Here is a 27,994-nt window from a genome sequence, read left to right as displayed (position 1 = left end):
GATGCAACTGCTTAAGTAATTGTGCGAACATATGGCTCAACCTGCTCAATTTCTGTCAACAGCACTAATCTCCACTGCTCAGTGAAGTAACCTGTTTGTTAGAAAGTGGCGGTTTGTGTCAACAAGGGTTACCGGGGTAACTAGAATGCATTAATACTGTAGTAGAGAATTACTAAAAAAAGTTAGGAATGACTTATTATGCAGCCAAGGAGGTTTGATGAGTGTTATGAAAGATTATTTGACAGTTTAATAAATATAACTACTATGGCAGCTTTTGTTAATGGGAAGATGTTGTAGTGCTTTTTTTTTTTAAGTTTGTAGAATCCCTCCAGAAGGGAAATAAGTTTTCTTAGTCATTGCTGCTAGTTTTATATGTTTTTTTATTATTATTATTATCAAGAGTATGCAATGGCCACCAGATTATTAGCTTTTTTTTTTTTCTTTGTGACAGGTAGCAAATAGAAAGCATGGATTCTCTGACTCAGGCAGGATGGCAGAGGTGGTGATCAAAAGTGATGATATAGAGGCTAATAGAAAGTTGTATTCTACATGTTCCCCCCTTGTTCGGCTGCACAGATGAAGGTACAGTGGCTATACCCCAAAAACTCTTAAAGGAATAGTCTGGCATTTCGGGCAATACTATAAATTAATACTTTAATACTTTCTTGCAGAGATTTAGATGACAACATTGATACCACTCTCATGTCTGTACGGTAAATATGAAGCTACAGCCAGCTGGCGGTTAGCTTAGCTTAAGTTAGCTTTCCCCCTGTTTCCAGTCTTAATGCTAAACTAAGCTAACCGGCTGCTGGCTGTAGCTTCATTCCATACACAAATGAAAGTGGTATCAATCTTCTCATCTTGCAAGAAAGCGCATACGTGTATTACTAAAAATGTATCCAGTGATACACAAGGATGTATAGAAAGCTACAGAGCATTTGATGCAGAGAATATACACCTAAGATAGTTATTATAATGATACAAAGGAACAAATAGGTGTTACTGACATTGCAGATTTTCATTATCTTAATTAAATGTCTAACAGTGTGTTCATGAAGAAGGTCATTCGTATCTGTTCAGTGTGGTACCTTGTCCCAGTGTGGAACAAAGGACAGCACAATTAGCCAAACAATAAAAAAAATACTAATTTTATATCTGTTCTTATTATGAAGACTTAAATATTGAACAATGGATATTGAATAGAAGGAGCAGATGGGATAATGAACTTGATCTCTTTATTTCTTACGAGTATAAATGTTGACCAGTTCAAAGAAAGCGCTTTAGCTAAAAATATATTCATAACTGGGATAACAGTATCCATATTATGATTCAGGTGATATAGTAAAAGAAAAAAACAGGCAGTGAAAATAAATTATCTGAATAACAATAATAATTATAATAATAATAATTATAATAAACAGTGTCAAATTAGGGTTCATAAACCTTTTTGTTTGCTCTCTTTCTTTTGTGAAAATTCCTTTAAAATTGTCCATAAGCAAAAAAAAAATCCAGCATATTTTCATTAATGTTGCAAAGGGGATTTCCCTTGCCGGCCGCCCCTTCGGTCTCACACATTTACAATATTCACAGTTACTATAAACCTGTTCGGCACATATTGAGCTCCACTGCAGTCAGTCAGGCTGTCAGTGGGGACAAAACTATGAGGTGCAATGACATTTTTGTGTTTACATGTGGGTGCCTGGCCGACGGGAAGCAGAATATTCCTCTCTGTCTTCCTCCATCAAAATAGGTACCTATAGATAAGGAGTAAAACGGTCCTTTCCTCCCATGATTCATCTGTTCGCCAACATACCATTGGCATAATTAATCAAGAGACAATCAAGATGAAGACACACAAACTGCATGTCTGTAACATAACATACACACTGTCCACTAGTTAGACCCTCATCTCCATTCACACAACCATCTCAGGTTCCCCCAGCGTTCCTATATGTTAACCCTCTCCTCACCCTCTCAGCCCATGGCCGTCACCATGTTAGAGTGGTGCGGGTGCCCAAAGGAAGGGTGTATCGGGGTGGGCGTGGGAAGCATGTGTCCAGCGTGGCCAAAATGTGGCAAGTGGCCCATGGACATGTGTCCGGCCAGAGAGCTGAAGGGAGAGCTCTTGTCGTGCAGGCTTTTGGAAAACTCCTCGTAGCTGTCGCAGCCACGCTTGCTCTTTTTGGACTTGTTGGACATTTTTCGGTTGCGTGTCTGTATCCCCTCCTTTTTCATGGTCAGAGGCCGGTTCACCTGTTTAAAGGAGAGAAGTGAGGGGATAAGTGATCTCGTTCAAGTTTGGAGGGAAAGTTCAAACCAAGAAACTATGAATTTTATAGATGTAATCAAATACATTTTGCATGGACATGGAATATATAAATTTGTTCTGTAAGTCCTTAAAGGATAATACATATCCTATATTTTTGTTATTGTTAACAAATCCCATGAAAAGACCAAAACCATTTATGCATTAGTCCCTCCCGCAATGCTTTCCTACTTCCCCATCCTGTCCGTGGCACTCAGCCCCAAACTCACTGGAGCCTACTAAGAATGTAAATCTTAAAAAATTGCTTACAAGTGTATATTTTCAATAAAAAAAAAAAAAAGCCAAAAGAATTCCCTGAAACAGCTAGGCACTGTAGTTTGTGACAAACATCACTCAAAGAGGAGTAAATAGTGCATTTGCACTGGACTATTTTCAGTTGTGGATTAATACACATTTGGTGCTCTAGTAAGTAGAGTATATCTGGCACCAGAACGGTGTATGTGGAACTGTGTGGCTCGTTTATGTTTTTTAATAGTTTTTGGACAACAATGGCTGTCTATGGCACAATAAAATAAGCTGTAACAGGCTTTGGCTACGCAGACAATACTTGTTTGTGGGATTTGATATAGGATTTGTTGACAATAGAGAAAATATAAAATATCATCAGATTCATTCTTTAAAAATATGCATCCGGAGCACCTATTATCTTTTTTGATGCCTCCAGTCTTAATGCTATTCATATGGAGCCTTGTGGCAGTCCCACTCAACAACAGTCCCACCATTGTGACTCCCAGGGGGATTACGCCTACCATGGAAACAATAAAGCACAAAGAAAGAAAACACCAACGAGTCCAACAGTGTCTGAGAGTAAAACAGCCCTCTCTCTCTCTCTCTCTCTCTCTCTCTCTCTCTCTCTCTCTCTCTCTCTCTCTCTCTCTCTCTTTTCTGCCTCTCTTATCCCTCAAGAATCAGTGTGACCTGCCTGCCTACTTCCCGTCTACTTGACCCTGTCGGGCCCAACTTGGCGATCAGCAGTCAAAGACTTACATTATGCAGTTTATAGTAGAGGCCGCAGGCATTGCACACCGGGTCTCCATTTGCATTGCGCCTCCAGAGTGTGGTAGTGGTCGTCTGACAGTTAGCACAACAGGTGCCTGCTCGTCTGGCAGCAGACTGTGGAAAGATATCAAGCTTTAATTAGAGTTCAACAGCCCAAGCAGACACAGCACGGGTCAGTTTAAGAATACATTTAAGAATATATTTAAGTATGTACAATGCATGAGGCTAGTTTAACTTTCTATTCTATTGACTTAAACTTTTTCATGACATTAGGGCCACAACTAACTAACGAATATATATATATATATATATATATATATATATATATATATATATATATATATATATATATATTATTTAATATATTAATTGTTTGGCTTTTGAAACCTCAGCAAATTGCGAAGAAAATGCCCATTACTAGAATGTGTTGCCAGAGGCAATGGTGACATTCTCAAATGTCTTGTTTTGTTGGACCAACAGTCCAAACTGTTGAAAAATGACTTAAACACAATTATTGCAAATTCATTTTTTGTTTAAGTGACCAATGGAGTAATTAGCTAAAAGTTGCAGCTCTATGTTGACATGACCTATTGTAGACATTCAGAGTTACCTCCTCAATATTTGACAGCATATTCTAAATAAAAATAAGATGTCTCATAATTTGAAACAATATATTTGTTATTACAAATGCTCTATTCACATGCACAAAGCTCAGTACTGTAGCCTGCTAGTTTAAAATGATAAGTAAGGAGCCCTAACAGCAGGAGGGTCATGATGGACTCTTAAATTTCCAGGAAATACATTCATCTGCACCCTCATTCAAAATGTATTTTCTAACAAAACATGAAATAATCATATATTTCTATAATCTATTTTCTTCTTCTTAACAAATACTCTGAAAAGCAGGTGTCCATGGTTGGTGCCCTGTTAGGTCAAACATCAGCTTCCATAACTTTCCCAATTTTCTTGTTCTTTCTCTGTTATGGGCGGAGAACTTGACCACTATGAAATGAGGTCTGAGCCTAAAGTTAGGAGGCCGCAGGAGGAAACAGGCGCTGGCCCCGCTGCTTTATCTGGACCGGTCAGATATCCGGATAGGAAACAACTGGAAGGCTGCAACTAGCACTGAACACAAGACGCTCTGGAGCACTGCGAGCTCCGACCGAGCCATACGGAAACCAGGCCTGATATATGGCTGTATTATAGGCTTAACAGAAGGCTGAAATAAACGCTCGTAGGCTATATTTTGTGTGAAACAGACAGCTGTTTGCAGACGTTGTCTGCAGGTCAGTAGGCCTATAGATTTAGACCTGTTTGTCGCAGCAATGTAGACTCACATCCGCTCGCATGCGTCAACAAAGTGACTCTGATCAGGTGAATATTATTTTTTTACCTGAAAGTAATCCTAATGGTTTACTCTAAATTATAATCACAATATTCGCAAAAATAATGTTTTGTCATTGAGTCCTACTTTACCTTGCTCACCGGTAGCCTCTGCTCGATTGACGTTTTTTTTTAAGTGTGTGAAGTTGCGCACTTTTGTCGTGCGTTGGCATTTTAGATAAAATAATACTTCTTTAATGACAAAATGCTGCTTTCGTAAGAATAAATACTGCTTTTGTTTCTATTGCATCGCCTTTTCTAAGTCCATTCGTCCAGGATTCCTTAAAAATAAAACAATTACAAAGTCTGGCCCACTGCCGTAGGCTACACTATTGCTGGGCCTACTACTGATTTAATCAGCAGTGTCTGTTGTCTCTGCAAATATTGTCTTCATTTATAGCTGCCTCTTGCTGCATCACACAACTACAAACACAACTGGTGCACAAGGTTATATAAATACATCGAGGCTGCAAATATTGCTTTACTTTGAAATTGTTATGAGAATAATCAAGTAGTATGAATAATTATTTTTGCCAAAGTCCAATAGGCTAAATGTCAAACTGTTCATGCAATTGATGCAACTTGATGCTTGGTTTTTAAGTATTTATTTAAAATAAGATTTCACCCTTGAAAGACTTCTTTCTAGGTTTAGTGTGACATGAACACTGGTTTTTGAAGCAGTTCATGATGGAAATAACTCCAAATCTGCTCTGTCCATTTACACTAAGACTGTCACTGTCCTTAAAAAAAACACGTATCACCAAAATGTCAACTTTCAGTGACCTAGCAGCTTTGTAACAGTGTATTATCTATTATCACATAATCCAATGGACCAAAAAATCTATCCAAAATGGACGCTTTATTTTTTTGTTTATTTAAAAAATAAATAAAAAAAATCACCATCATGATCTGCTCTGCTGCTGACATGTGAAAATAAAATCAAACCTTGACTTCAAAATGTCGCCCTACAAATAAAAAAAAACTGAACACGTGTGTTGTTCTGAGGGATGGAGTGCTGGCCCTGCTATCAATGACAGTATCAGAAGGAGCAGTAATAATGATAAGAGAAACAACACCGATAGTCCCACTCTGCTAACAGCTCAAGCATTAAGGAGCAAGAGGTGAGCAAGCAACACAATTCCTGGAAACTGATTGGCAAAATATAACTTTCCTGGAATTGTACCTCCTCCCCCTCTCTGTCTCCCTCCACCTCACACTCTTTTTATTTACTGCCACCTCCAACACACACACACACACACACACGCACACACACACTGCCCCGCTCTCTTACATACTGATGGGACTCACCAGTCTGCGTTTGGGTTTGATGAGTGGTCTGTTCTGGCCGTTCATCTTGTGGTACAGCCCGCAGGCGTTGCACAGATAGTGTCCGGTGCTGTCACGTCTCCACAGAGGTGTAGAGGTGGCTCCGCAGTTTACACACTCACGGCCCTCTGGAGAAGAACACACAGTGACATCAGATTAGAAGCAATGCATTTCCACAGCCAACACGTTCAATTATAGATTAAAGTATGTGTTTTATCTAACTTTCTTATGACTTTTTCTTTGTGAGAGTAAAGAAAAAGAAACAGTGTCTGCATGTAGTAGCCTGGAATATAAAGTGACTCAGTTACAGTTGTGCATTAGCCTAAAACAGCTAAAAGTTGAAGAAGAATTTGCTGTACAATCAGTAAATATAATTCCCTCTGTGCTGTCAAGCCAAACCAATGCTTCACTAATACAAAAGACATGTCCTGTAAAAATAAATTAGTAGATGTGAGTTGAATGCCTTTTACCCTTTAAACAACAACCATTAAAGAAAAATAAATAATTTACGTCAATATTTTTAGGAAATATTTTAACTTAATAACAGCAATCATCTATTCATATTATAATAAATTCATAAAACAACATTTTGCAGCCAGTTAATATGTCTTACTTATTTAATAAAAAGCCATTTAAAGTGCAGTTCAGGTTACCATGCACTATATCCCTGTTAATAAACTGGTTCAACACAATCAGGCTTAAACTGGGAGCTCCTGGTCTGTAATCAAATAACAATCAGGACAATGTATTATGTAACAGAGATGTGACTCCTAGCCTAAATCCTGAGGTTTTTTGGCTCTGTACGCCTGCAGATCTTCCTTTCACACCTCTGGGCTGGCTCCAGTTCCCTGTTCTGCTGCAGCCAGCTCAGGCGTAATTACAGAGTCACGGTTAACAAAAGAGGATTATCAAAGTCGCAAATCAAAGAGGACTGTTAAGTGCAGGCTTTGGCCTCCGCAAGGATTTATTGAAGAAAAAAATATTATTATAATTAATATTATTAATATAATATTTAATATTATTATACAATTTCCAAAAAAATAAAGAAGCTTTATGGTGCTCAAATCACAGCCTGTACAGTAGACTGGCTGTGTTAAAGGTCATACAGGATAAATCAAAATAAATGAATCTGGTTACATTTGTAATATATTAAATGGCTTTTACAGGATTTGAAATTTTAAACAGTAAATGTTTATAATATAGTATATTTCATAGCAAAAAAAGATTGGCATTAAGGTTTTTGTTTTAATTTGTAGCTAAATGTTTTTCCTTCAAATAATTAACATTTTCTTTTCTTTGATCATTTGATAGGGTCATCAAGAGTTGTGAGATAATAATATTATAGATCTGCTTAAAGTTGGCTCAGATTCATTAACCGCTTGTGTGTTAGTGTGTGTGCATTATCAAGAATATTTACAGAGTAGGCTAGTAGGCTATCTGAATTATACATGTGGCATATAAATACAAAACGATTCAAATGGTTCGCTGTAACGTCAATAAACTTCTTTGATCTTTGAGTAGGCCAGATAGACAAATATTATGTGCAGTATTGAGTGCCACAGGATATTTTAAAAATGCATTACGTCAGGCTACTTTGCTTGAGAGTACCTACTTTTAGTTTTAGTTTAGTTTAATTGCCACTGACTCGCTATAGAAAAGCAGACCTGTGATAAAATCGTTATATAAACTCAACTCACAGACATCTAAGTCCAAATACTGTCTGAATATTGTCAGATTGAATTTTTTTTGGTTTTGGGCTGTAGTCTCTGGTGTGTTTGCAGTGCACTCACCGGTGCAGGACCGTGTCTTGCCTTTGTTCCTGGAGGTGTAGTTGGATGATGCTCCCAGCAGGCTGCCCTGGTGAAACAGACTGCTGCCGTACTCATGTGCTGCTGGGAGAGAGTAGGGATATGTCGGAATGGGATGGTGGGTGGAGGGGGTCTGAGCGCTCATGGAGGCCAGGCTGCTCCTCAGCGGGCTGGAGCCCTCCATCTTCATCCCCTCCGATAACGACACTTGGTACTTGATAGATTCCTTCTCGTCCATGGTGGCGGTGGGAGACGCGGCCCCCGGGTCTGGTGATACGTCCTTTGGTGGTGTAGGGGGGAAAGTGTACAGATGCGGGCTGGAGTGGGACGGCGGCGTTAACGAGGATGCGGAGACCGTGTTTGAGTTGCTGCTGCACGGGTAGACTGCGGAGAGGCCGCCGGGGGACGCGGAGCCCGGGTGGTGCAGGCTGGGCTTGCTGAAGGGGCTGACGGCCCAGGCGTTGTGGTGGTGAGCCGACAGGGCTGCTTTCCCTCCGTCCAGCCAGGAAATCCCCGGGCTGTGGATGAGATGAGGCCGGCAGACCTGACTCCCCGTCAGACGAGCTGAGAAAAAAAAGAAAATAAAGAAGACCTATTACAGCTACAGGTGATGAAACACATGCAAATTTGGATTCAAAACTAAGCGAGACTTGTTGATTCACTGGACACACTGGCCTGATTTAAACGTGTAAATAAATTCACAAAAATAGACCAGAATTAAATCAGTATGTCCTAGACCAAAAAACAAAACAAACACATTAGCCTAATTTAAGTACATATAATAAATAGGCAGCCTAATTTAATCTCATGATATTTTTACTGGGATGAATGCCTAACAAATCTTGAATCATAAAAATTGTAGACTAATGTAAAATGTGACATGTGAACCAATTTATCTGACCCATAATCTAGCAGTGTATTTATGCAGTAGGCCAGAAATGATTAACATTTTAATTAACGTTTCAAACTGCAGAAAACTGTCAGGTGATAATATTTAATAATATGATAGGGTACTGACCTAGGCAATTGATTTCAGAAAACAAGTATAATATGGCGTTACAGCTGATACTACAAGCCCGTTGGCTTGTAGTGTCAGCTGTAACGCCATATTATACGAGTTTCTGTCTTGTAGCCTGAAGTTAAAGTTGCACCCTTGTGTTATAGCTCCATCTTACCGTGCGCTTGGCTGTAGGACACTCTGGCCCTGGCAGTGTTGTGGTAGTACGGGTTTCCTTGTGAGTCCAGGTGATTAAAGAAAACATCCACCTCATCCGGAGGCAGGAGCTGCGCCGTGGGCTCCATGTAGTTGTGCCCCAGGCCGTGGTGGTGAGAGTCCGGGTGTTGTCCGTTCAGCATGGCATGGTGATGCATCCAGCGGGGCTGATCAGCAGCCACTTCCATCTTTGTGGCTTTCTGTAGCGCGCTTTATGAGTAAACGAATATCCAGGGAGAGTTCACAGGGTGGTCTAAAGTAGGCCTATGTGTCTTTTACGAGATCTCCACTGTGTCCATTTACAGTAGACTTTGGATTTGTTCCTCTGACTTAAATTCCTCTCTCCTCCTGGACATCGAGTCGAGTTTGACACTGGAAACCTGAAACACGCAAACATCAGATGTTAATATTTTAAAGGCAGGGGCGATGAGCATCAGTTCTCTAAACGCAAAGCTCCTGTGGTGCATGTAGTGATGCAATTTAAGATGAAAAAAAAAAAATCATCCCACCCACCATATTTACTACCACATCTCTTCTACTTACTCATCCACAAGCTATAGGCTACGCCTTTTCACAAATATCACTCAATAAGATGCTTCACTCAACATGACAATAAGATAAACACGCCGTAGCCTACCTTTGCCAATGCTATATTTATCCACAGCGTCCGATCAGCTCGCGCCTCTTTGGAAAAATGTCCCTTTTTTTTGTTGCTTCAGGTCCTCTCCAGTTCTCGCTGGTGTTTGTCAGAGTGAACTCCGTCCACTGGGACTATAAGCAACACGTATACTGTGGCTGACAGCGCGGGGCCAGGCTTGTCAAGCTCATGGGCGGAGTCTCCATTAAAGCTTTGACTCAGCCAATTGCACACCACCTCTACAAAACCTCCGAGGCGGTTTTCCCCCCATACACACACACACACACACACACACACACACACACACACACACACACACACACACACACACACACACACACACACAAGCTCATGGGCGGAGTCTCCATTAAAGCTTTGACTCAGCCAATTGCACACCACCTCTACAAAACCTCCGAGGTTTTCCCCCCCACACACACACACACACACACACACACACACACACACACACACACACACACACACACACACACACACACACACACACACACACACACACACCAGAAGATGCTTCTCTAATACTGATATGGAGAAACATAGCCTGGCTGCTCGGGGCCAGGCCTATGACTTTGTTGTAGGCTACTTTATGGAATTGAAAGTTTCATCACCAGTGTATTATTACCTGCAGCATGATATAATATCCATTTAAAATGAATAGGCTGTTTTCAAACATAGCCTATTATAGCGTAGCCTATATACCTAAGCCTACAGCCTATAGTCTACGCGGGGACTATTTTTCATTAAGGGCACAACGTTGCAACCACAGACAAGTGATTATACAAATACTATAACTGGTAACATTGAAATTAAATAAAATTGTCACTGACGCATGTAAACAAGCCAGCTATGCAACTATGTCAGTATATCCGTCTTTTAGTCTTATTGCATATTTTTGGTGTGTATAGACACTATGTGAAACAATGGTTCATTACCAGCACAGTTACACCCACTGCCTCGAGCTCTTAACTTTTAACAGTGAAATAAATGTGAAACAGTGTCTTAAAGATGTGCAGCAATGTCCCCTAAATAAAACACCCAACTTTAATCTGCACAGAAATGTCTTGTGAGGAAACAGTGTGTAGCCTATATCTCTCCTTGTTTTTAATGTTGCATTGTGCACTGTCCCAGTATAAAGGCAAGGCATTTCTGGCCGGATTCCTTCTGCTCTTGGTCGTTTATGTTCAGGCTATACTTTTTAAAGATCTCTCTCTCTCTCTTTCTTTCTCTCTCTCTTTCTTTCTCTCTCTCTCTCTCTCTCTCTCTCTCTCTCTCTCTCTCTCTCTCTCCCTCTCTCTCCCCCTCGTGCATGATTGACAGATTATAATTGGAGAGGGAGCCCGTGCAGCCCCAGCCGGCCGACACTGCCGCCTGCTTGACGCCGTTTCCTGACGTCAGTGCATCTTAGTGAAGAAAAAAAAAAAAAAGAAATCAGGACATGAACTTTTCCTAGAGAAAGAGAGACGGGGTTGCCCGGAGTCTGTTGCAGTCCCAGCGGATGAACTCGAGGAAGGACTCTGCAACTGATATTTACACTGGCAGCATTAATAATACATCAATACACTACATCCTCCTGACGCTTCTGTGATTTCGTACAACAGGCCAACAGGCACCGCGTGACAAACTACTGAGGTGGACTTGAGATGAGTTCAGGTTTGATTTGATTAGATTCTATTAGAAAACCAAATGTCGTCAATGAGCAATGTTGCAACGCAGAATCACACCCAACCAGCAGACACTTTCTCTTTGCTTTGCTCACACTGATGTCAACTATTTCGGTTATCTTGAAAATCTTAAAAAATAAGGAGCTTGCCATGTGTTTGTACGAAACGTTTTAGCTGGAGGTCCAACAGGCCAGGGCCTAGGATGTGATGAAGTCTGGAGGGATTGTGTTTAGGTGTGAGAGTGAATGAAGTGTCCAGCAGCGGCTGCAGGCTGCAGGAGGAGATGTCCGTATTAACCATCACCCTTTGCTCTTGATGTGCATTAAAGCTCCCTTATGACCAAAAAGGAAAACATTAATAACGAACATGTGAGATAATACAAAATGAACATGTGCAGTTGATATTATTGAAGTATGCCTATTTTCATTTGCCAATTTCTGGTACGGGGGCTGCCCATGTACAAGACAAAGAAAGCGATTTTCAAATCTATCTATCTATCTATCTATCTATCTATCTATCTATCTACCTATCTATCTATCTATCTATCTATCTATCTATCTATCTATCTATCTATCTATCTATCGAGCCATCTATCTATCTATCTATCTATCTATCTATCTATCTATCTATCTATCTATCTATCTATCTATTCACCTATCTATCTATCTATCTATCTATCTATTTATCTATCTATCTATCTATCTATCTATCTATCTATCTATCTATCTATCTATCTATCTATCTATCTATCTATCTATTTAAAACATTTATAACAACCGCCCTTATAGTCCTATTTCCAACAGAAATTTTAGTGATGATTAATATATTTAGATAAGTCGTTTTCTTAATCAGGCATGTTTAAAGAACTGAATGTCATTCTTTACACAGAAACAACGATTCCTTTCCAGGAGAAAATCTACCCTATAGACTGAAGAAAGTAACATACCGGAGGGACAAGTGTGGCAGCATTAGAGCTCATCAGCATGATAATGTGGAAATACACATGCTTTGAGTGTGAGCCCTTTTGATCTGGCGTGGCGATAAAACCTTATCGGCGGCGAACATCCACTTCCATTTTAGGATTTGACATTAATTCAATCCGCCATTCTTTTTTTTTTTACTGTTCTTTTTCTCAAACGAGGGCAGGAGAAAGGGAGAGGTCGCAGCCCGATTCAGCTTTGAGAATCTCATTATAGGATTGCCATTGAAAGGAAGTGGTTTTACCTCACAATAAAAATAAAAAATGAAATGTCACTATGGTATATTATAATACAAAAAATGACAATAGTTTATTATTAGCCTATTAATCTTAATTAAAGCCGAATTAATTTGAAGTAGCCTAGCCTATGATTGGTTATTCATTTTATTTGCATTAGTAGGCCTATTAGTATTAGTATGTTTTTTTTTTGTTGTTGTTGTTTATTTACATTATTTTGTAGTATTATTATATAATACTACAAAATAATTGCTGATGTTTTTACCACTCACGTGTTAAATTTTTATTGATGCGCGTGTGTGTTTAGTCGCTCCCCCAGATTGAAAAAGAAATCCAATGCTGTTAGGATCCTTGGGTCCCACTGATTATAACCCATCCCGGGGTAATTTTTCATCGGTGCTGGCTAATCTTTGTTCTTTGTGAAGATAATAAATAGCCTAATCGTTATCAGCGAGCTGCTGGAGGTGTCGGGGAGAATGGGGGCTGATCGGCCCGGGAAATAGGCTCCAAAGTGCCGCGGAATAAATGGCATTTCTTATCTCTCTCTCCCAGATTATCGCCGCCTTTTCAAACTCGCACAACAAATACATCTAATGCAGGGAATGCATCATTTACTGAGGCAGATCTGTGTAAATGATAGATAGATTAGAGGGAGGGTGCTGCGTGGAAAGGGGGGAGGCATGGTGTTGGCTATTATTTACAAGTTTAATGTTCTGCATGTGCAAAGTCTTTATTCTGTGTATTTAGACAGCATAAATACAGCTCGCTATTCCATTATATTTAGGTTATCTGCGGCAGCCATCTGAGGTTCCGGTTCTTTGTTGTGGTATCTTATTTCTTTCATGTTGGATTTTACTGGATAAGAGTTAGACGCAGCCGCTTCACTCAGGGAGACAAAAATATTTGAATAATGTTTTCATGTGTTGGAAATTTTGCAAATAGCAAATGCGAGCAAGCGGTAGGCTTTTAAACCGGCGGTCTGGGTACAAACAGGCCATGTTAGATTAACTTGATATTTGAAACTAATAGGCCAGGAGTGTGATTTTGTTTTCATTTTTTTTTTTTTTACCATGGTCTAAATCAGCACATTATGTGTTTGTTTGGTTTCAGTCCTGAAGTATTGTGTTCCTTAAAATAATTAAAACAGTGATGATTTGATACATTGAAGTCAAATTTAACTCAACCCTCTTATTTTGTCAAACTAGGCTATTTATTAATTTCATCAAAACATCTATAGGCCAAATTTCACTTAAGGAAAATGGTAAAACTTTGAAAACTTGCATTAAGACACAGAGATACATTAAGAATGAAAAACACTTGATAAGGTGAACATGTTGCCCCGTTAGGCACAAAGAATGAAGAGTAACCTATTTATTGTAGTGTTAAAGCATTGTGTATGAGTGTGGGGAGTGACCAGAAAAGGTATTTTTTTCCATTATATACAAAGTGGATGCTTTTAATAACTTGGCAGCTGCAGCAGCCCTGGGTGCTGCTGATGGTCTCCAGGGTAACAGAGATAACAGCACAGTCATTTTCCATATCTTACAGTCTATTATATTCAAGGATTAGTTCTCCTTCCCGAAAAGGTCAAACATAAAGTCAAGCCAACCAGGAGTGCTCCCCCACCTCCCCTAATGTGACAGAGCATTTCCCTTTTATATATATATATATATATATATATATATATATATATATATATATATTGCTGACGTGCTTTGATAGATGCAAACCTCCCACAGATGACAACAACAAACCTCCATGGATTTTCCTTTAATATTATAAGGACTCGTGTTTGTGGTGAACAGTGATTTGCTTTGGTTAACCATCACTGTGCACCCTATTTATATTTTTCTGTTACACTGTCTTATCCATCTGAAATCATAGTTCCTTCGCCTCTTTAATTCACTGACCCAAACATTGCTTTCTCTTGACTCAAGAGACAAAGATCTAGATGAGAATGACAAAGAAGAGATTATATAATACCTCATCAGTGGTATGCAGAGAACTGCAATATCTTAAATCCTGATACAGATCCAAAAGATTTGAGCATACTCCCCTGGGCCGTATTCACAAAACATCCTAAGGCTAAAAGTAGCTCCTATAACTGGCAAACAGTTTACTTTATTTGTTTTAATTTATTTTATTTTCTAGTTGAATTGATTTAATTTTTTTTTTAAGTACATCAAAACAGTACATATATGTATTTGATTTAACTATTCATTTATTTTAATCTGTCATATCTTTAAATAAATGTTTTAATTTAATTTAACATTCTCTGACTGCCTCATCTGTCAACCAGTCACTGCAGTGGTAGTGGTAGTATGATCAGAAACATGACGTCATCCAGAGGAGGCAGTGTTGAGGCAACAGATCAGTCAGGAAACTTTGAAGTGGTGTAAAGTAACTAAGTACGTTTACTCAAGTACTGCACTTAAGTACAATTTTGAGGTATGTGTAGTACTTACTCTCCATTTCTGCAACTTCTACTCCACTACAATTCAGAAACAAATATTGAACTTTTTACTCCACATTCATTTGATAACTTTACTTACTCGTTCATTTCCAGATTCAGGAAATACACTCAAGAAACACATCTTGATAAGATAAGAATTTATTGATCGCCGGGGGGATATTCACAAGTTACCCATCAGTAAAGTAATTCAAATTTGCTCTACCTTCACCAGCTGCAACGTTAAACTGATCGACACATTAATGCATCCATACTTATAATCCAATAATATAATGTTTATTATCCTGAAATGGGCCATTTTTTTCAAAGATTATTTTTTGGGGCAGTTTTAGGCCTTTATTGACAGGACTGAAGACATGAAAGGGAAGAGAGAGAGAGGGGGAATGACATGCAGCAAAGGGCCACAGGTCAGAGTCGAACCCAGGACCCCTGCATCAAGGAGTAAACCTCTTTAAGGTGCCTGCTCTACCAACTGAGCTATCTGGTTGCCTAGGGGCTGGTTTTTAATGCAGGACTTTTACTTGTAACACAGTATTTCTACACAATGGTGTTGCTACTCTTACATATATAAAAGTTATTCCGCCTGAAGATTATTAGGATTTATTTTAAGTCCAGTCCGAGAGACAGACCACAGTTTGTGTTATAAATGGCACATTTACTCTTGAGGACGTGTTGGCCATAACTTTTACCCTGAACTCCATCTTTCCTTTTATTATCCCTATAGTTCAATATAAATAATTACATTATTCAGTATTTACACTTTTTTCTAAACTGGACTCTACTCTCCTGTTACCGTTGGTTTACACACATCTCACTAAAAATGTTCCAGTATCTTTTGAATGTCCGTACTTGTTCTCTTACTTCACTGTGTGAAGGATCTTGAAAAGGATCTTTACAAAGTCTTTAGAGGTCAGAGGTTCACTACTTCACTTCCTGCCCAAAGAGCAGCAGGAAGTGAAAGTTTACAACACCTTGTCACTAACAACCTGTCAATCAAACTCTGTTTCACTAGAGCTGTCCAGGGAGTTGTAGAATTCAAAACACCTCTTTTCTTCTCAACCTGTGAGTTATGATCATTTTCAGACGTGCCTTTATTTTGTCTTTACGTGAATCCAGTCCCTGTGGGTGTGTGTGTGTGTGTGTGTTCTGGTGAGCAAGTGTGCACGTTCAGATGTGTGTAATAAGGACTGTAAATGCAGGCACTGTTCAGGGAATAAAATGTGCTAACTGGCCAAAGAACTGGATAAGCTGCTTATGGTCACTTGAGTTTGAATGTTTTCTGAAAACCTTTGTGCTAATTCATTGAGTAGAGTAGTTGAGAAATTTCACATTAAAAGAGAAATCTTTGACCTGCTGGTGGCGCTAGATATAACGTCAGGGGATAACTAAAGTCTGATTGACTGACTGACGTTGACATCCATAGAGCCATGAAGCTGTCACTGTCACTGAACACCGTCTCTTGCTTTTCCTCATGTTTTCTTTCCGTCATCCAGACTACTTTGCTGGGTGACAGCGTTTGCCTTCACCTCCAAGGAAAATAATGTGTCCACATCTTAAGTGACAAACTGCATTATATGAGAGCATCCGTGTGCTTTATGTTGTCTAAAGGTTGAGTTTCTGCATGTATGTGTGTGTTTTTGTGTTTGCATCTCTTTGCTCTGTGTTTGATCCTCAGTGATTGTGAGTCTATAAATCTCCTGACTTTCCTCCTGCTGTGAAGAAATGTCTGCTGCTTTGCTTAAGCTGATTCTCCAGTGCTAACCCGTCCTGCCTGTCACTCGCACACACACACACACACACACACACACACACACACAGTGAGACAGCGAATAAACAGGGTGTGTGTGTGTGCGTGTGTTTGCGTGTGTGTGCTGGGGAAGAAGTGAAATGAAGGATGTGGTAAAGCAGCCTAATGGTCAGCTGTGTTTCTCTTCTCTCCGTCTCTTTCTCTCTTGCACCTGCAGAAAGTTGTGGCAGAGTGACAGAACACAAACACACACACACACACACACACACACACACACACACACACACACACATAATTTTTGACAGACACAGTGTTTGTTGGTTTATTAATTGTCAAACGTCTTCCTGGTATTTCATGTGGATTACAATGAGCTTCTTCTGACCTGGTGGTTTCCTTTCATGTGTGTTTGTGTCAATCGGCATTATCAGATTAGATAATCCTTTGATTTCAGAGTCTGCCTGATCAGCATCATTCTCAATCTCATCACCTTTCCTCTCGCTACAGTAATTATTCCTTCTCCCCTCCACATCAGAGCGTCAGTTTGATGGATTATAATGCAAACAGTCAACACCAGACACTCTGATACTACGGGGAACTAAAGAGGGCAACTGATGTGAAGCATTATCATCAAATGTTGTTTTTCTGGATATCTATTTTTTCCTTTTACCTAAGTAAGAATTGGCCACAATAATATTTTAGAATAGGCACAAATTCACTTTTACAGTAAAGCTTGTTTTGTTTACAGTACTTGAGACTATAAGATGTCATGAAGAGAAACTGTCCTGATCTGCTTCCCTCACAGTGAACAAAAGATTAACCTTAAATCTCAAATAACTGAGTTTTTGACAACTTGGGAAGCGGGTAGCGGGAACACGTTGCAAACACAACACACATATTATCAACTTACTAATGCTCATATTTATAATAGTAACAGGGGAAATTTGCAAAGAAATGCCAATAAAGACAAATCAGTACATTAGCATCAAGCATATGCGGCATGTTGAGTATTTATTAAATACATATTTTAGTTCATTTAATATGTTAGGTGTTACAAAATATCACTCACAACACAGCCTCTAGTGTCTCTTCCCCTCCTTTTCTTGTGCAGATCTAGAAATGACAAGAGATGGAGTGAGGCCTGCCACATGGCGCCCTCTGTGTCCTCCTCTCCCCTCCCTGCTCACCCCAGCTCCTCACCACATCAGGATACACTTGTTCTGGTGAATTCCGGTTTTAAACGGAACGCTGCTTTGCTTTGGTTTTCTGCAGGACCAGTATTAAAAGCAGGCACATGCTGTCTCTCAGTGGCCCTGTGGTCAGGGACGGGGAGCCTCTAACGGCCTGTTGTTTTCACACACCTTTAAATGCCGCGCCCCCCCACCCCATCCTCATCCTCGACAGCCCACATGCACCCCCTTATCAACATGAGAGCAGATTTAAGAATGAAAAGTGTATTGTGAATAGGGTTGAAGGGGATATTCCGGTTTCAGAAAATTGACAGTTTTCATACCGTGTGCTTATCTATGGTATTGAAAAAATATTTTCAGAAGGGAGACTTTTTACACATACTATCATTAAAACAACTGGTTCCAAGTTTCAATTATAATAAATGGTTTGTTCAACCAAAAAAAACTTTGATTTTCATTCCTTTAAGGGTCATTGTAACTGATAACAAAAATTGTCTAATACAGTGAAACTGTGGTATATTCTGAGACAGTTACCGTACTGTGAAAATCTCATACTCTTGCAACCATATTTGTGAAGTTATAAAAGAGTCTTTACATTTCGCAAACACATCTCACTGCAGTAAGTTTTTTGACCTTTGACTTCAAACCTTAATTACGGTGCCCCTAGTGTTAAAAAGAAGCACTGCAAGGAGTTTTTTTGGGTTTTGTCTTGTTTTTGCAGCATTTCTAGTACTACACTCAAAACCACTGAAAGGAATCACTTTTTACTGAAATACATAGCTTTAATACATATACATATGACATCATTTGACATTTCACATGACAGAGTTGTTTTTCAACTGTTTATTTTCATATAGAGCACAATTTCTTTTGCTCTGTAGTTTCTATGCACAGAATGTTTCTGCCTCTTTGTGTTTGTGACTGAGTGGGAAAATAATTTCCCAGATCTTCTCTTTGTTAAGCAACATTGCCACCTGGTGTTAAACAGAGACAGACTGGCTTACTTACGCCGTTTCATTGTTAAAGTAGTCACGATGAGAGCTGATGGGCTTCAAACTGTTTATCTGTGAAAGCTGGGCAGATTTTTGCCCTTTATGAAATACCTGAACATCTTTTCGGTCAGCTTACTTAGTCTACGTAGGTCCTCTCTGTAACTGAACTAATCTTTGGAAGGAACTTATATTTTTACTAAAGGGAAATTGGAAAGTATATACTGAAGTCAGACTGTGTCTTCTCACCTGATCTTGTCACTATTTACCCAGAGTGAGGCTGATTACTGATCAGTAAAGCTGATCATTATTAAAGTTGGATAGATTGATGGATAGATATCGCCTGGATAAATACATTATGTGATCAAGAAACTAAAACAAAATGTTTTGCAGTAGCCATTTGGAGATTTGGCTTTTGTTCGTATTATCTCTTAAAGTCCTCCTCCTCCAGACGTGTTAAAGTATGTAAAAATACTCTGCTATGGTTAATATTTTGTTCACCAAGGTTTTCCCACATAGAAAGTAAAAAAGAAGTATCTGAAAAGGTGTTGTAAGCATATCTACTCTTTCTCCCTCATTGAGAAAATATGGATCTGGCCTCGCGTTCCCGCCCACCACTGCTGCATGTACGTACACTAAGTTGACTGGTGATAGAGCAGTGTGCATCAAGATGTCTAGAAACATCAGAGAGATTTAGCCATTCATGTTTTCGCTCTCTGTAGTGACAGTCCGCTCTGCGCTGGAGGCTTCAGGTTTCTTTTCCGACTTTTGCGTATCAGACAGCGATTGGCTTACGGGATAGTGACGTACCAAATCTAGCTTGGCGGGATACGTTTGATTCTCAGATTTCAGGAAAGTGCACAGGCATCTCCTTCAGTAGAGGAATGTAAAAAACACCTCTCTAGTGACACACGTTGCACATTTACAAGTCAGTATAGGCAAGGTCTCACATTTTAGGGGACATTTTCTGTGACCATCATGACTGTTCAAATCAGCTTGTGCATCAAATACATAGTCCCAGATAAGACACCTTGTGAATGTCTGCCTCTGGATGTGTAGATAGTGCTCTCACCATAATCAACAAAGTGGTTTAAAGATGAGTTAGACATATATGTTGATGTTTTTAATCTGATGTCGTCATGTGGCATACAGTAATGAATGACATAGGTTACAGGGGAACTTCCCTCAGAGGAGCGCAACGTTTCTTAGAGGGATGTGCTGGCTAACCGCTGCCCAGGCTGGGCTTCCGGCCCTGGGGTAGAAGAGCCTGCCCGTACCCCTCACACCCTGCAGTGCCACCGCTATCACCCTACTCCAGACACTGTGCCAGGATACTGTGGTGACACAACCCTGGGCCTCTGTTCCTCCCTTGTCAACAAGACTGATGGATACAGAGAGGAGAGAAGAAGAGGACTCATTGATATTTAAGGTGACTGCAGCTCAGAGTATGACAAATACAATTTATTTATTTATTTTTTAGGAGATGAATTGAGATTTAAGGATAACATGCAAGAAAAAAATAAGGTGAAGATGAGTAGAAAATGATAAGGAGTAGGTACAAGTGATTTATTTTCCCATCAGTATTGAATTGTCTTTTTTTTAGGTATTGAGCTGCATTTGAGAGATTCATCATGATGAATATTTCTCAAAGACAGAACCTTTACTTTGACCAACAGGACAATGTGTTCATTGTAAACTTACCTACTGCAAATGTTACAAGTTATCTTCAGCTAAAATAAAGCTTTTCTCTGACTCTCCGGTATGATCAGAAGCCACTAGAGGGCACAAAATGGAGCCTTTCACTTTAACCTTGTATTGTTTTCTCCAGTAATACAACACACACGCTCACACACACACACACACACACACACACACACACACACACACACACACACACACACACACACACACACACACACACACACACACACACACACACACACAAAATCAAATAAGAAAGCTGATATGTATAATGGCTTATATGGGTGATTGATCTTGATTACCTATGATTAACTGTCTGCTGTGTGTTTTTGTGTGTGTGTGTGCGAAGTATATGTGTAAGACAGAGAAATGGGGAAAAAGAGCTTGTGGCTGCATAACAATAATCAGGGCAGAAAACTGTCTTTTTATTTCTAATGTGCACTTGTTTTAATTTACTCAAGCACAACATGCACCTCCTGCTGAGTGTGTGTGTGTTTGTGTGTGTGTGTGTGTGTGTGTGTGTGTGTGTGTGTGTGTGTGTGTGTGTGTGTGCTTGCGTGCACGGACGCACACACATGAAGACAGCATGTCCCAGTGTGTGTATAAGTAGTGTATGTGAAATACCGCGGCTGGTCTAAAGTCTGCCCGTGGTGAGTCTGTGTGTTTAGATCAGAACCCGTTGAGCCCCCTCACTGGTTATTATTAGACACCCTGCTTGTTGGAGGGACTGACAGCTCATTGTGAACGCTGCTAAAATAGGTGCAACACAGTGAGACACACACTCACTGACCATCCCCACACCATCTCCACACACACAAACAAGCATCACACGTGCACGGCCAAACTCAGCGCTCACACACCAACTCTAAACTCCCATCAAAGCCTTTGTGAAGCACAGCCAGAAAGGAGGGCCGCCTGCCTGACGCCAACTCCAAAAAGCAGGTGAGTGTGTGTTTCTGTGTGTGTTTGACTTGATAGTGGTGGGCGGAGGGCGGTTTCGTGGTATGGCGACAGAGTAAAGCTCCTACCGGTCAGCATCAGTGTGTCAGGCTTAAACCTGGCAAAGTATGAGCAAGGTAAGGTGAGAAAAATGACTTTTCCAAAACTGTGCGTCTCTTTGTTTAGTGTCAAACCATGAGCTTAAGGTTTGGCTCTATTGGAGACAGAACACACGGGCCTGTAAGTAGAAAGGCTGTGAGATCCAACTGTTAGACCCCCCTGCGCTGTCACAATGACCTCTTAGCCTCAGAGTTAGACATTTTCTCTCATCATCTAACCTAAAACACATGTAAGCTGTTGTAGGATCACTTTTATGAACAGCTTGTGTAGAACTTCGTCTTTATCATGGTGTATGTGTGTATGTGCAGCATCACCATAAAATCACCCTTTATGTGTAAACAATGATTGCATGATGTAGACACATACCTCAACAGGAATCCTAGTTATTAATTAAAGTACCACAGAATGTTATTTTTAATGTACAATAAAGATTCTGGAAAAGTATAACAATCACAACTTCTACAAGCAGTACTTATAGTACTCACTATATTTGTATTTGTATTTATGGAGTAACACTATAAATATGGTTTTGCAAAAGAGAAGCCCTTAATAAAAAGACAAATATCGTAATATGGAGTGAAGCTTCAAACTGTTTGCTAGTGGATGTCTACACATTACTTTCTTTTACATTACTATGTTTCTTTCTTTAATCTATTAGCTGCCATCTGCATGTAACTACTGAGCGACATGAAAGAGGCTCGAGGAGAGTGATGTCCACACAGTGACTAAAGAAAAGTGTGGTTGACATGATTATCTGTGAGAATTGCCATCATTATTTAGGATGTTCCTACAAAGTTTTTGGGTCTCGTCTTCATCTCCACCCTCTTGAAGGAGTAGCGCTCTCCAGTTTGTCCATCTGTCAGGATGTACCATGTCCCCCAGTAGATCCCGTTGGTCACCCCACTGTAGCGCCCACGGTAATACCGTCCATTCAGGTTAGCTGCCAAGCAGGCATCAAACCACCAGCCTGCACCGTAGTACTGACCACAGTTTCCAGCTGCATAGCGGTCGTGGTCTCGGTCAGACGTGCTGAAGGATCTGCCATCATGGTTGTAACGTTTGCTGTAGCTCAATGCGTTGCCTGCATCACCAGAGTACTCCCGTGCTGTTAGACGATACCTGGAATAAAGAGAAATAACATATAACGCATTTGTGGGGGTTGTGCATAACATCCACGTCTTTATACTGTATGTGTACTGGGGAACTAAAAAAGCACACACACACACACACACACACACACACACACACACACACACACACACACACACACACACACACACACACACACACACAACCAGGCAGGCAGTGACCCTACTGGTATACAGAAATACCACAACCCAGATTTCTGTGGGCGGTGTTCAGTTGGAAAATGTGATGTCACATATACTTCCATGTGCCAATCAGAGTTTAGCAACATTTGAATTAAAATGTTATGGCAATTTTGGTGTTGTTTGCTTATGTTGCCAGCACTGTCAATCAAACCTGATCAAACTACAACCACACAGCCCGAATGAAGTGAGTGTCAAGCTCTTTATGAATAATAACTAAGACATTTCTTTCTAAACTTTGATTGCTGCCTATTTTCAGGGGCTTTAAGATAGTTAATTCCACCAATCTAGCTGATGCAGAAAGTGTGTATTTGTTCCTCTGCACTGTGTTTCACCTCTGTGCCTCTGATGCCACTTTGAAGTTGCTGTAGGTAGCATGGCGTTTCTGCTGGTGCCAGTCCTCCAGCTCGATGCGGAGTTGGTGCTGGCCAGTGGAGGTAAGGGCTTGCAGCGCTGCGTTCCCCAGCCAGTGCTCTCCCTGCGGACCGCCAAAGCCCTCCCGGTATTCCTGCCATGTCCTGTTGAAGTCCACCGAGCCGTCCCGCCGATTCTGGATCACTGTCCACCCACCACCTGCCATCTCCATGTCACATTTAGCCTGAGCCAAAACAAAGACTTTGATATTATAAATCCTACATTTTAGTGATCCATAGATAGCATACACATCTCTAAAAGAAGAGGAGTAGGGTGGGGGTCCGTCTGTGCGTTTTATGAGTGTGGTGAATCTGAAATACCTCCAATGCCGGCCTTTGCAGGTCAGGCTGGATGGTGTAGATTCCATTCTCTTTGATCCCAAGCCTGTAAATCTCTGCACAGTCCTGGGGATGTAACCTGTCCAAGGGTGCAACTGAGAACCACACGCAACATTTTTATTCATTTTTATTAATCAGTAACAATTGTACCATGTGATGACTTCTGATGCCCACCTGTGGGTGAATATTGTGTGATGCTTTTCAGGAAAAGCAGCAGGTCTCTCTCCCCCTCTCTTCCCACGGCTGCACTCTCTGTCAACCCCACGAAAGATTGGGTTATCGGTGAGACACAGAGGTTCAAAATATATGGAAGCTTTGTCTTTATATATGACACAGAGGGGCTCCAGTTTGTATGATGACTCTTTAAATCTTACCTGTATGCGCATGTACAAAGAGTTTTTCTCATCCTTCTCAGTATAGTTAAATTCCTATGCACTCACCTATGACCGACACTTAGCAGGCCTTATTGAGGTTCTGTTTACTATGTGTGGGGGAGCGACTGCACTGGCATTTCTGTGTGTGTGTGTGTGTGTGTGTGTGTGTGTGTGTGTGCATGCGTGCGTGCATGCGTGTCTGTGTGTTGCAGAGGTGGGGGATATAAATGTGTACTACTCACCAAGTCGTTTGGCCATCGCACCAAGGGCCTGGCTGTGACAGTGGAGGTCACACTCTGTCAGTACAGCTGCCATTAGTGCCAGGATGGCCCCTAGAGAGTTGCTCTCCTGGCCCCCGTGACTCCAAGGGCCCCCTGTTTCCTGGAGAGAGTGCATGCAGCGCTGCAGCTGAACGAGACGCTCTTTCACACCTCCAGTCTGCAAAGACAGTGCTCACAGGTACTTCTTGATGTGCCAGTCAGTCAGCCATCGATCATGAGTAAACACTGTCAAATCATATTTATACGCCAAGGACATTTCATAGTCATACATGTTGTTGAGTGAAATAATGCTGCGTTTTTAAATAAAGAAAATTAAGCTGTGCATGTGCATAATAATGCATGCTTCAGTTGGGAAGATGGCATCTGAAAGGCTAATCCACTCAAAACTCACAGCTCAGTGACATGTTTTGTGTCACACTCAATCTGTCTCTTACACTTACATCAGCCATTGTAGTCACTCACTCACTCACACGCACCTGTTGCTGCATGAGCTCAGCACAACCATATGATGAGGACATTTTTAAAGCAGCTCTAATTTTATCCCTTCTTTGATTGCTGACTGCCATTGCTTCATGGCTGTTAGGTGGTGCCAAGTTTAGTGTGGCGACTTTCCCGTGAGAAAAGACCTGCTGACCTGTTCCTGATAGTACACTGCTCAGTTCTCCCTGCCACGTGCATGAGTAGACAGGGGTTCAACTCGTCTAAAAATGTTTCTGAAACATCTCACTGCTACATGACTGAGATTAAAAATTGCAATATCTGTCTTTTATTTTTTTGAAAATAATATTTTTATTTGTATTTAAATTTTTTTAGATAATTTTTTGGCCATTTTCGGCATTTATTTTTGACAGGACAGCTGAAGACATGAAAGGGGAGAAAGAGGGGGAATGACATGCAGCAAAAGGCCACAGGTCAGAGTCGAACCCAGGCCCGCTACATTGAGGAGTAAACTTGTATAAATGGGCGCTATCTGGGCACCCTTAGAATAATATTTTAAGATTAGTAAACAATAAGTCTCATTGGGACTGCCACTACACTGTAAGTGATGTCACTCACCTTAGGCTGAACCTGGAGTAAATCCTGCCTGTGCTCCCCCCTCCGAGGAACATCTGAGGTGGCTGGAAGTGAAACCCCTATCCTGCAGGCCGTTTGACCCTCACAGGCCCCAGTGCCCACTCTTCCTACCATCCCGGGCTGGATGGGTGCAGCTACCAGACTGTCCTTGCAGGGAGGGTGCGTGCAGGCCGGAGATGCATCCGAGGACAGCAGTGCTCCCACATAGAGCGCCAGCAGAGGAAGCAAACCGAGAGAACTGAGTGGAATCATGTGAAAGTGCATAAATACAGGCTCGTCCTGACCTTTGTCTTAAACTCTTGAGCAGTGGTCCACTTTCTCCTCCAGGAGGAAAGCCTTCTTTCTCTGAGCTGTAAGTTGTCCTTTTGTTGTTGATGATTCTCAGAAAATGTTCCCTTCACTTTCCTTTGTATCTCAACAACTGCCTCTTCAGGTGAAAAGTGTTTGCTGACCTGTCCTTTTTGTTTAGATCTTTCTATAGTTGTACTCGTCTGTCTTGCTTTCTACTCTTTGTGCTTCATTCATCCTCTTCTTTTCTTTTTCCACCCACCTCAGTTCACCTCACTCCCAGTCCTCCTCTTTCTACTGCTCTCTGTCTGTGAGGTTGCTTTGGCTCAGATTCCTAGATAACTGCGGCACTCTTTGCTGTCTGACACGGACTACTGCACCCACCCCCTGACACACACACACACACACACACACACACACACACACACACACACACACACACACACACACACACACACACACACACACACACACACACACGTGGTGAAACATGCAGAAATAAACTTTCACAGATTAATGGACCTTTTATTAATGCTGTGGATGAGCTCCTCACCTGCCTTTACAATTATACCTGTTTCATATGTTGTATGTATATGCTAGAATTAATTCCTCTTGAGAACCCGATCTGAACAGACTTTGACTTCCTCTTACCCATCAATGTGCATACTCAGCAATGTTTGTAGAGATGATAATGTAGCAGATGCTTAAAGTATGTGGCTCCTTCCCTCCTGTGCACCATTTTCTCACTTACGTCCTTTTGTGTCTCAGTGTTTGTGTTTACAAACGGAGTTCCAAAGAGGCCATAAAGACTCTACATTCAATAGGAGCCAGAAGGCAGGAATTCCTCTATAAACACCAGTCATCAGGATTCTGCAGAGGCACACTCCCACTAACAAGGAGCCCAAACACACACATGTAGACATACTTACACATGAACATGGAGCAGAACGGAATCAAGATGAGATCTCTGTTAGGCTCAGTCAGAAAAAATAACCTCATAATGTCAAACGGTTGTTGTGATGAGCCAGTGGCAGCTCTGTTCTTTAAAAGAATAAGAAACAAAGGAGTCTGTGAGCTTAAATTAAGATGTTAAAGAAGACTCAAAAGAGAGTCAAGATTTGGGATCCTAATTTTACTTTACTGAATTCAAACACTTTTCTCTTGGTACATAATCATTTTAAGATATGTTAGATAAATGATCAATGCAACACTGAGAATGTGATAAACAATAAGATCTTTATAGATGCTACAATTCTAAATTTCGTCAATAACAAATGTTATTATGTTCTTTTTTGTATTGAGTACTCAAGTACAGATACAGGTGGTGAGGACATAGATAGAGTTAATGAAAATAAGTAATGTAAAATAAGTATCTTGGTGTGATAATAGATGACAAAATAAGCTGGAAATCTCACATAAAACACACAAACTTTCAAGAAGCATTTCAGTACTGAGTAAGGCAAAACACTTTCTGGACCACAAATCCCTCTACATTCTTAACTATTCACTGGTATTACCATATCTAAATGACTGTGCGGAGGTTTGGGGCAATACTTATAAATGTAAACTTTCATTACTATCTTTATTGAAAAAAAGAGCCATAAGGATAATTCATAATACCGGTTAAAGAGATCACACAAATTCACTATTCTTAAAATCAAAAACATTAAATCAGTTCAATAATCTGGTTCATTTTCAATCAACAACCTACTCGCAATAATCAAAACCTTTTTTTTAATTAGAGATGGGGATATAATTTGAGGGGGGAGTTCAACTTAAAACATCTTTGTGTCCGTACAACATTTTAAAATTTTTTAATTTCTATATGTGGAGTGAAGCTGTGGAACGGATTGAGTGCAGTATTTGCTAAGCATGACCTAGTTCCAAAAGTGGTAAAAAAATATGGTTTTCACAATAGAGAGGAAGAAGCGCTTTGACCAGTTGTTCTAACAGATGATTTATTCATTTACATTATTTATTTTCTATAGTGGCTATATATGTAAATACGTATGGTTTTTTTATATGGAAAATTGCAGAATGTGTTAAGATATGATATGATATAAATATGAAGCCAATCTGATGATTATTAATGAGTGGTGGAGAAGGGGTAGGATTAAATAAACGTTTGCGTCTAACTATTACTATATGGACATGTTA

General features: G+C 40.4%; 2 protein-coding genes across 2 annotated transcripts; both read right to left on the bottom strand.

Moving 5' to 3' along the window:
* Positions 1–1,253: 1,253 nt before the first annotated feature.
* Positions 1,254–9,786, bottom strand: gata2b (GATA binding protein 2b). The gene is made up of 6 exons (XM_028576110.1): positions 9,693–9,786; positions 9,018–9,435; positions 7,825–8,406; positions 6,017–6,162; positions 3,314–3,439; positions 1,254–2,253 (listed from the first exon to the last, which is right to left on the bottom strand). The coding sequence occupies exons 2-6, from the start codon at positions 9,241–9,243 to the stop codon at positions 1,975–1,977; spliced, it is 1,359 nt and encodes a 452-aa protein (XP_028431911.1). The 5' UTR covers positions 9,244–9,435; positions 9,693–9,786; the 3' UTR covers positions 1,254–1,974.
* A 12,518-nt stretch (positions 9,787–22,304) lies between these two features.
* On the bottom strand, positions 22,305–24,452 carry si:ch211-157b11.8 (fibroleukin). The gene is made up of 4 exons (XM_028575070.1): positions 24,437–24,452; positions 23,803–23,915; positions 23,404–23,666; positions 22,305–22,859 (listed from the first exon to the last, which is right to left on the bottom strand). The coding sequence occupies exons 1-4, from the start codon at positions 24,450–24,452 to the stop codon at positions 22,517–22,519; spliced, it is 735 nt and encodes a 244-aa protein (XP_028430871.1). The 3' UTR covers positions 22,305–22,516.
* Between the last annotated feature and the right edge of the window lie 3,542 nt (positions 24,453–27,994).

The sequence above is a fragment of the Perca flavescens genome, chromosome 4, assembly GCF_004354835.1.
Source record: "Perca flavescens isolate YP-PL-M2 chromosome 4, PFLA_1.0, whole genome shotgun sequence".
Classification (NCBI taxonomy): Eukaryota; Metazoa; Chordata; class Actinopteri; order Perciformes; family Percidae; genus Perca; species Perca flavescens.
Note: the sequence above shows the minus strand (reverse complement) of the source record. Positions and strands in the feature narration are given on the sequence as shown.

Excerpts from the sequence above, each read along its gene's own strand:
- si:ch211-157b11.8 (XM_028575070.1), bottom strand. Across the intron at positions 23,667-23,802 it reads TGCAAAGGCCGGCATTGGAG|GCTAAATGTGACATGGAGAT; the intron begins GTATTTCAGATT and ends GTTTTGGCTCAG. Across the intron at positions 22,860-23,403 it reads GTGGCATCAGAGGCACAGAG|GTATCGTCTAACAGCACGGG; the intron begins GTGAAACACAGT and ends TCTTTATTCCAG.
- gata2b (XM_028576110.1), bottom strand. The coding sequence starts at position 9,243 with ATGGAAGTGGCTGCTGATCAGCCCCGCTGGATGCATCACCATGCCATG. Across the intron at positions 8,407-9,017 it reads GTCCTACAGCCAAGCGCACG|CTCGTCTGACGGGGAGTCAG; the intron begins GTAAGATGGAGC and ends TTTTTTTCTCAG. Across the intron at positions 6,163-7,824 it reads CAAGACACGGTCCTGCACCG|AGGGCCGTGAGTGTGTAAAC; the intron begins GTGAGTGCACTG and ends GTTCTTCTCCAG.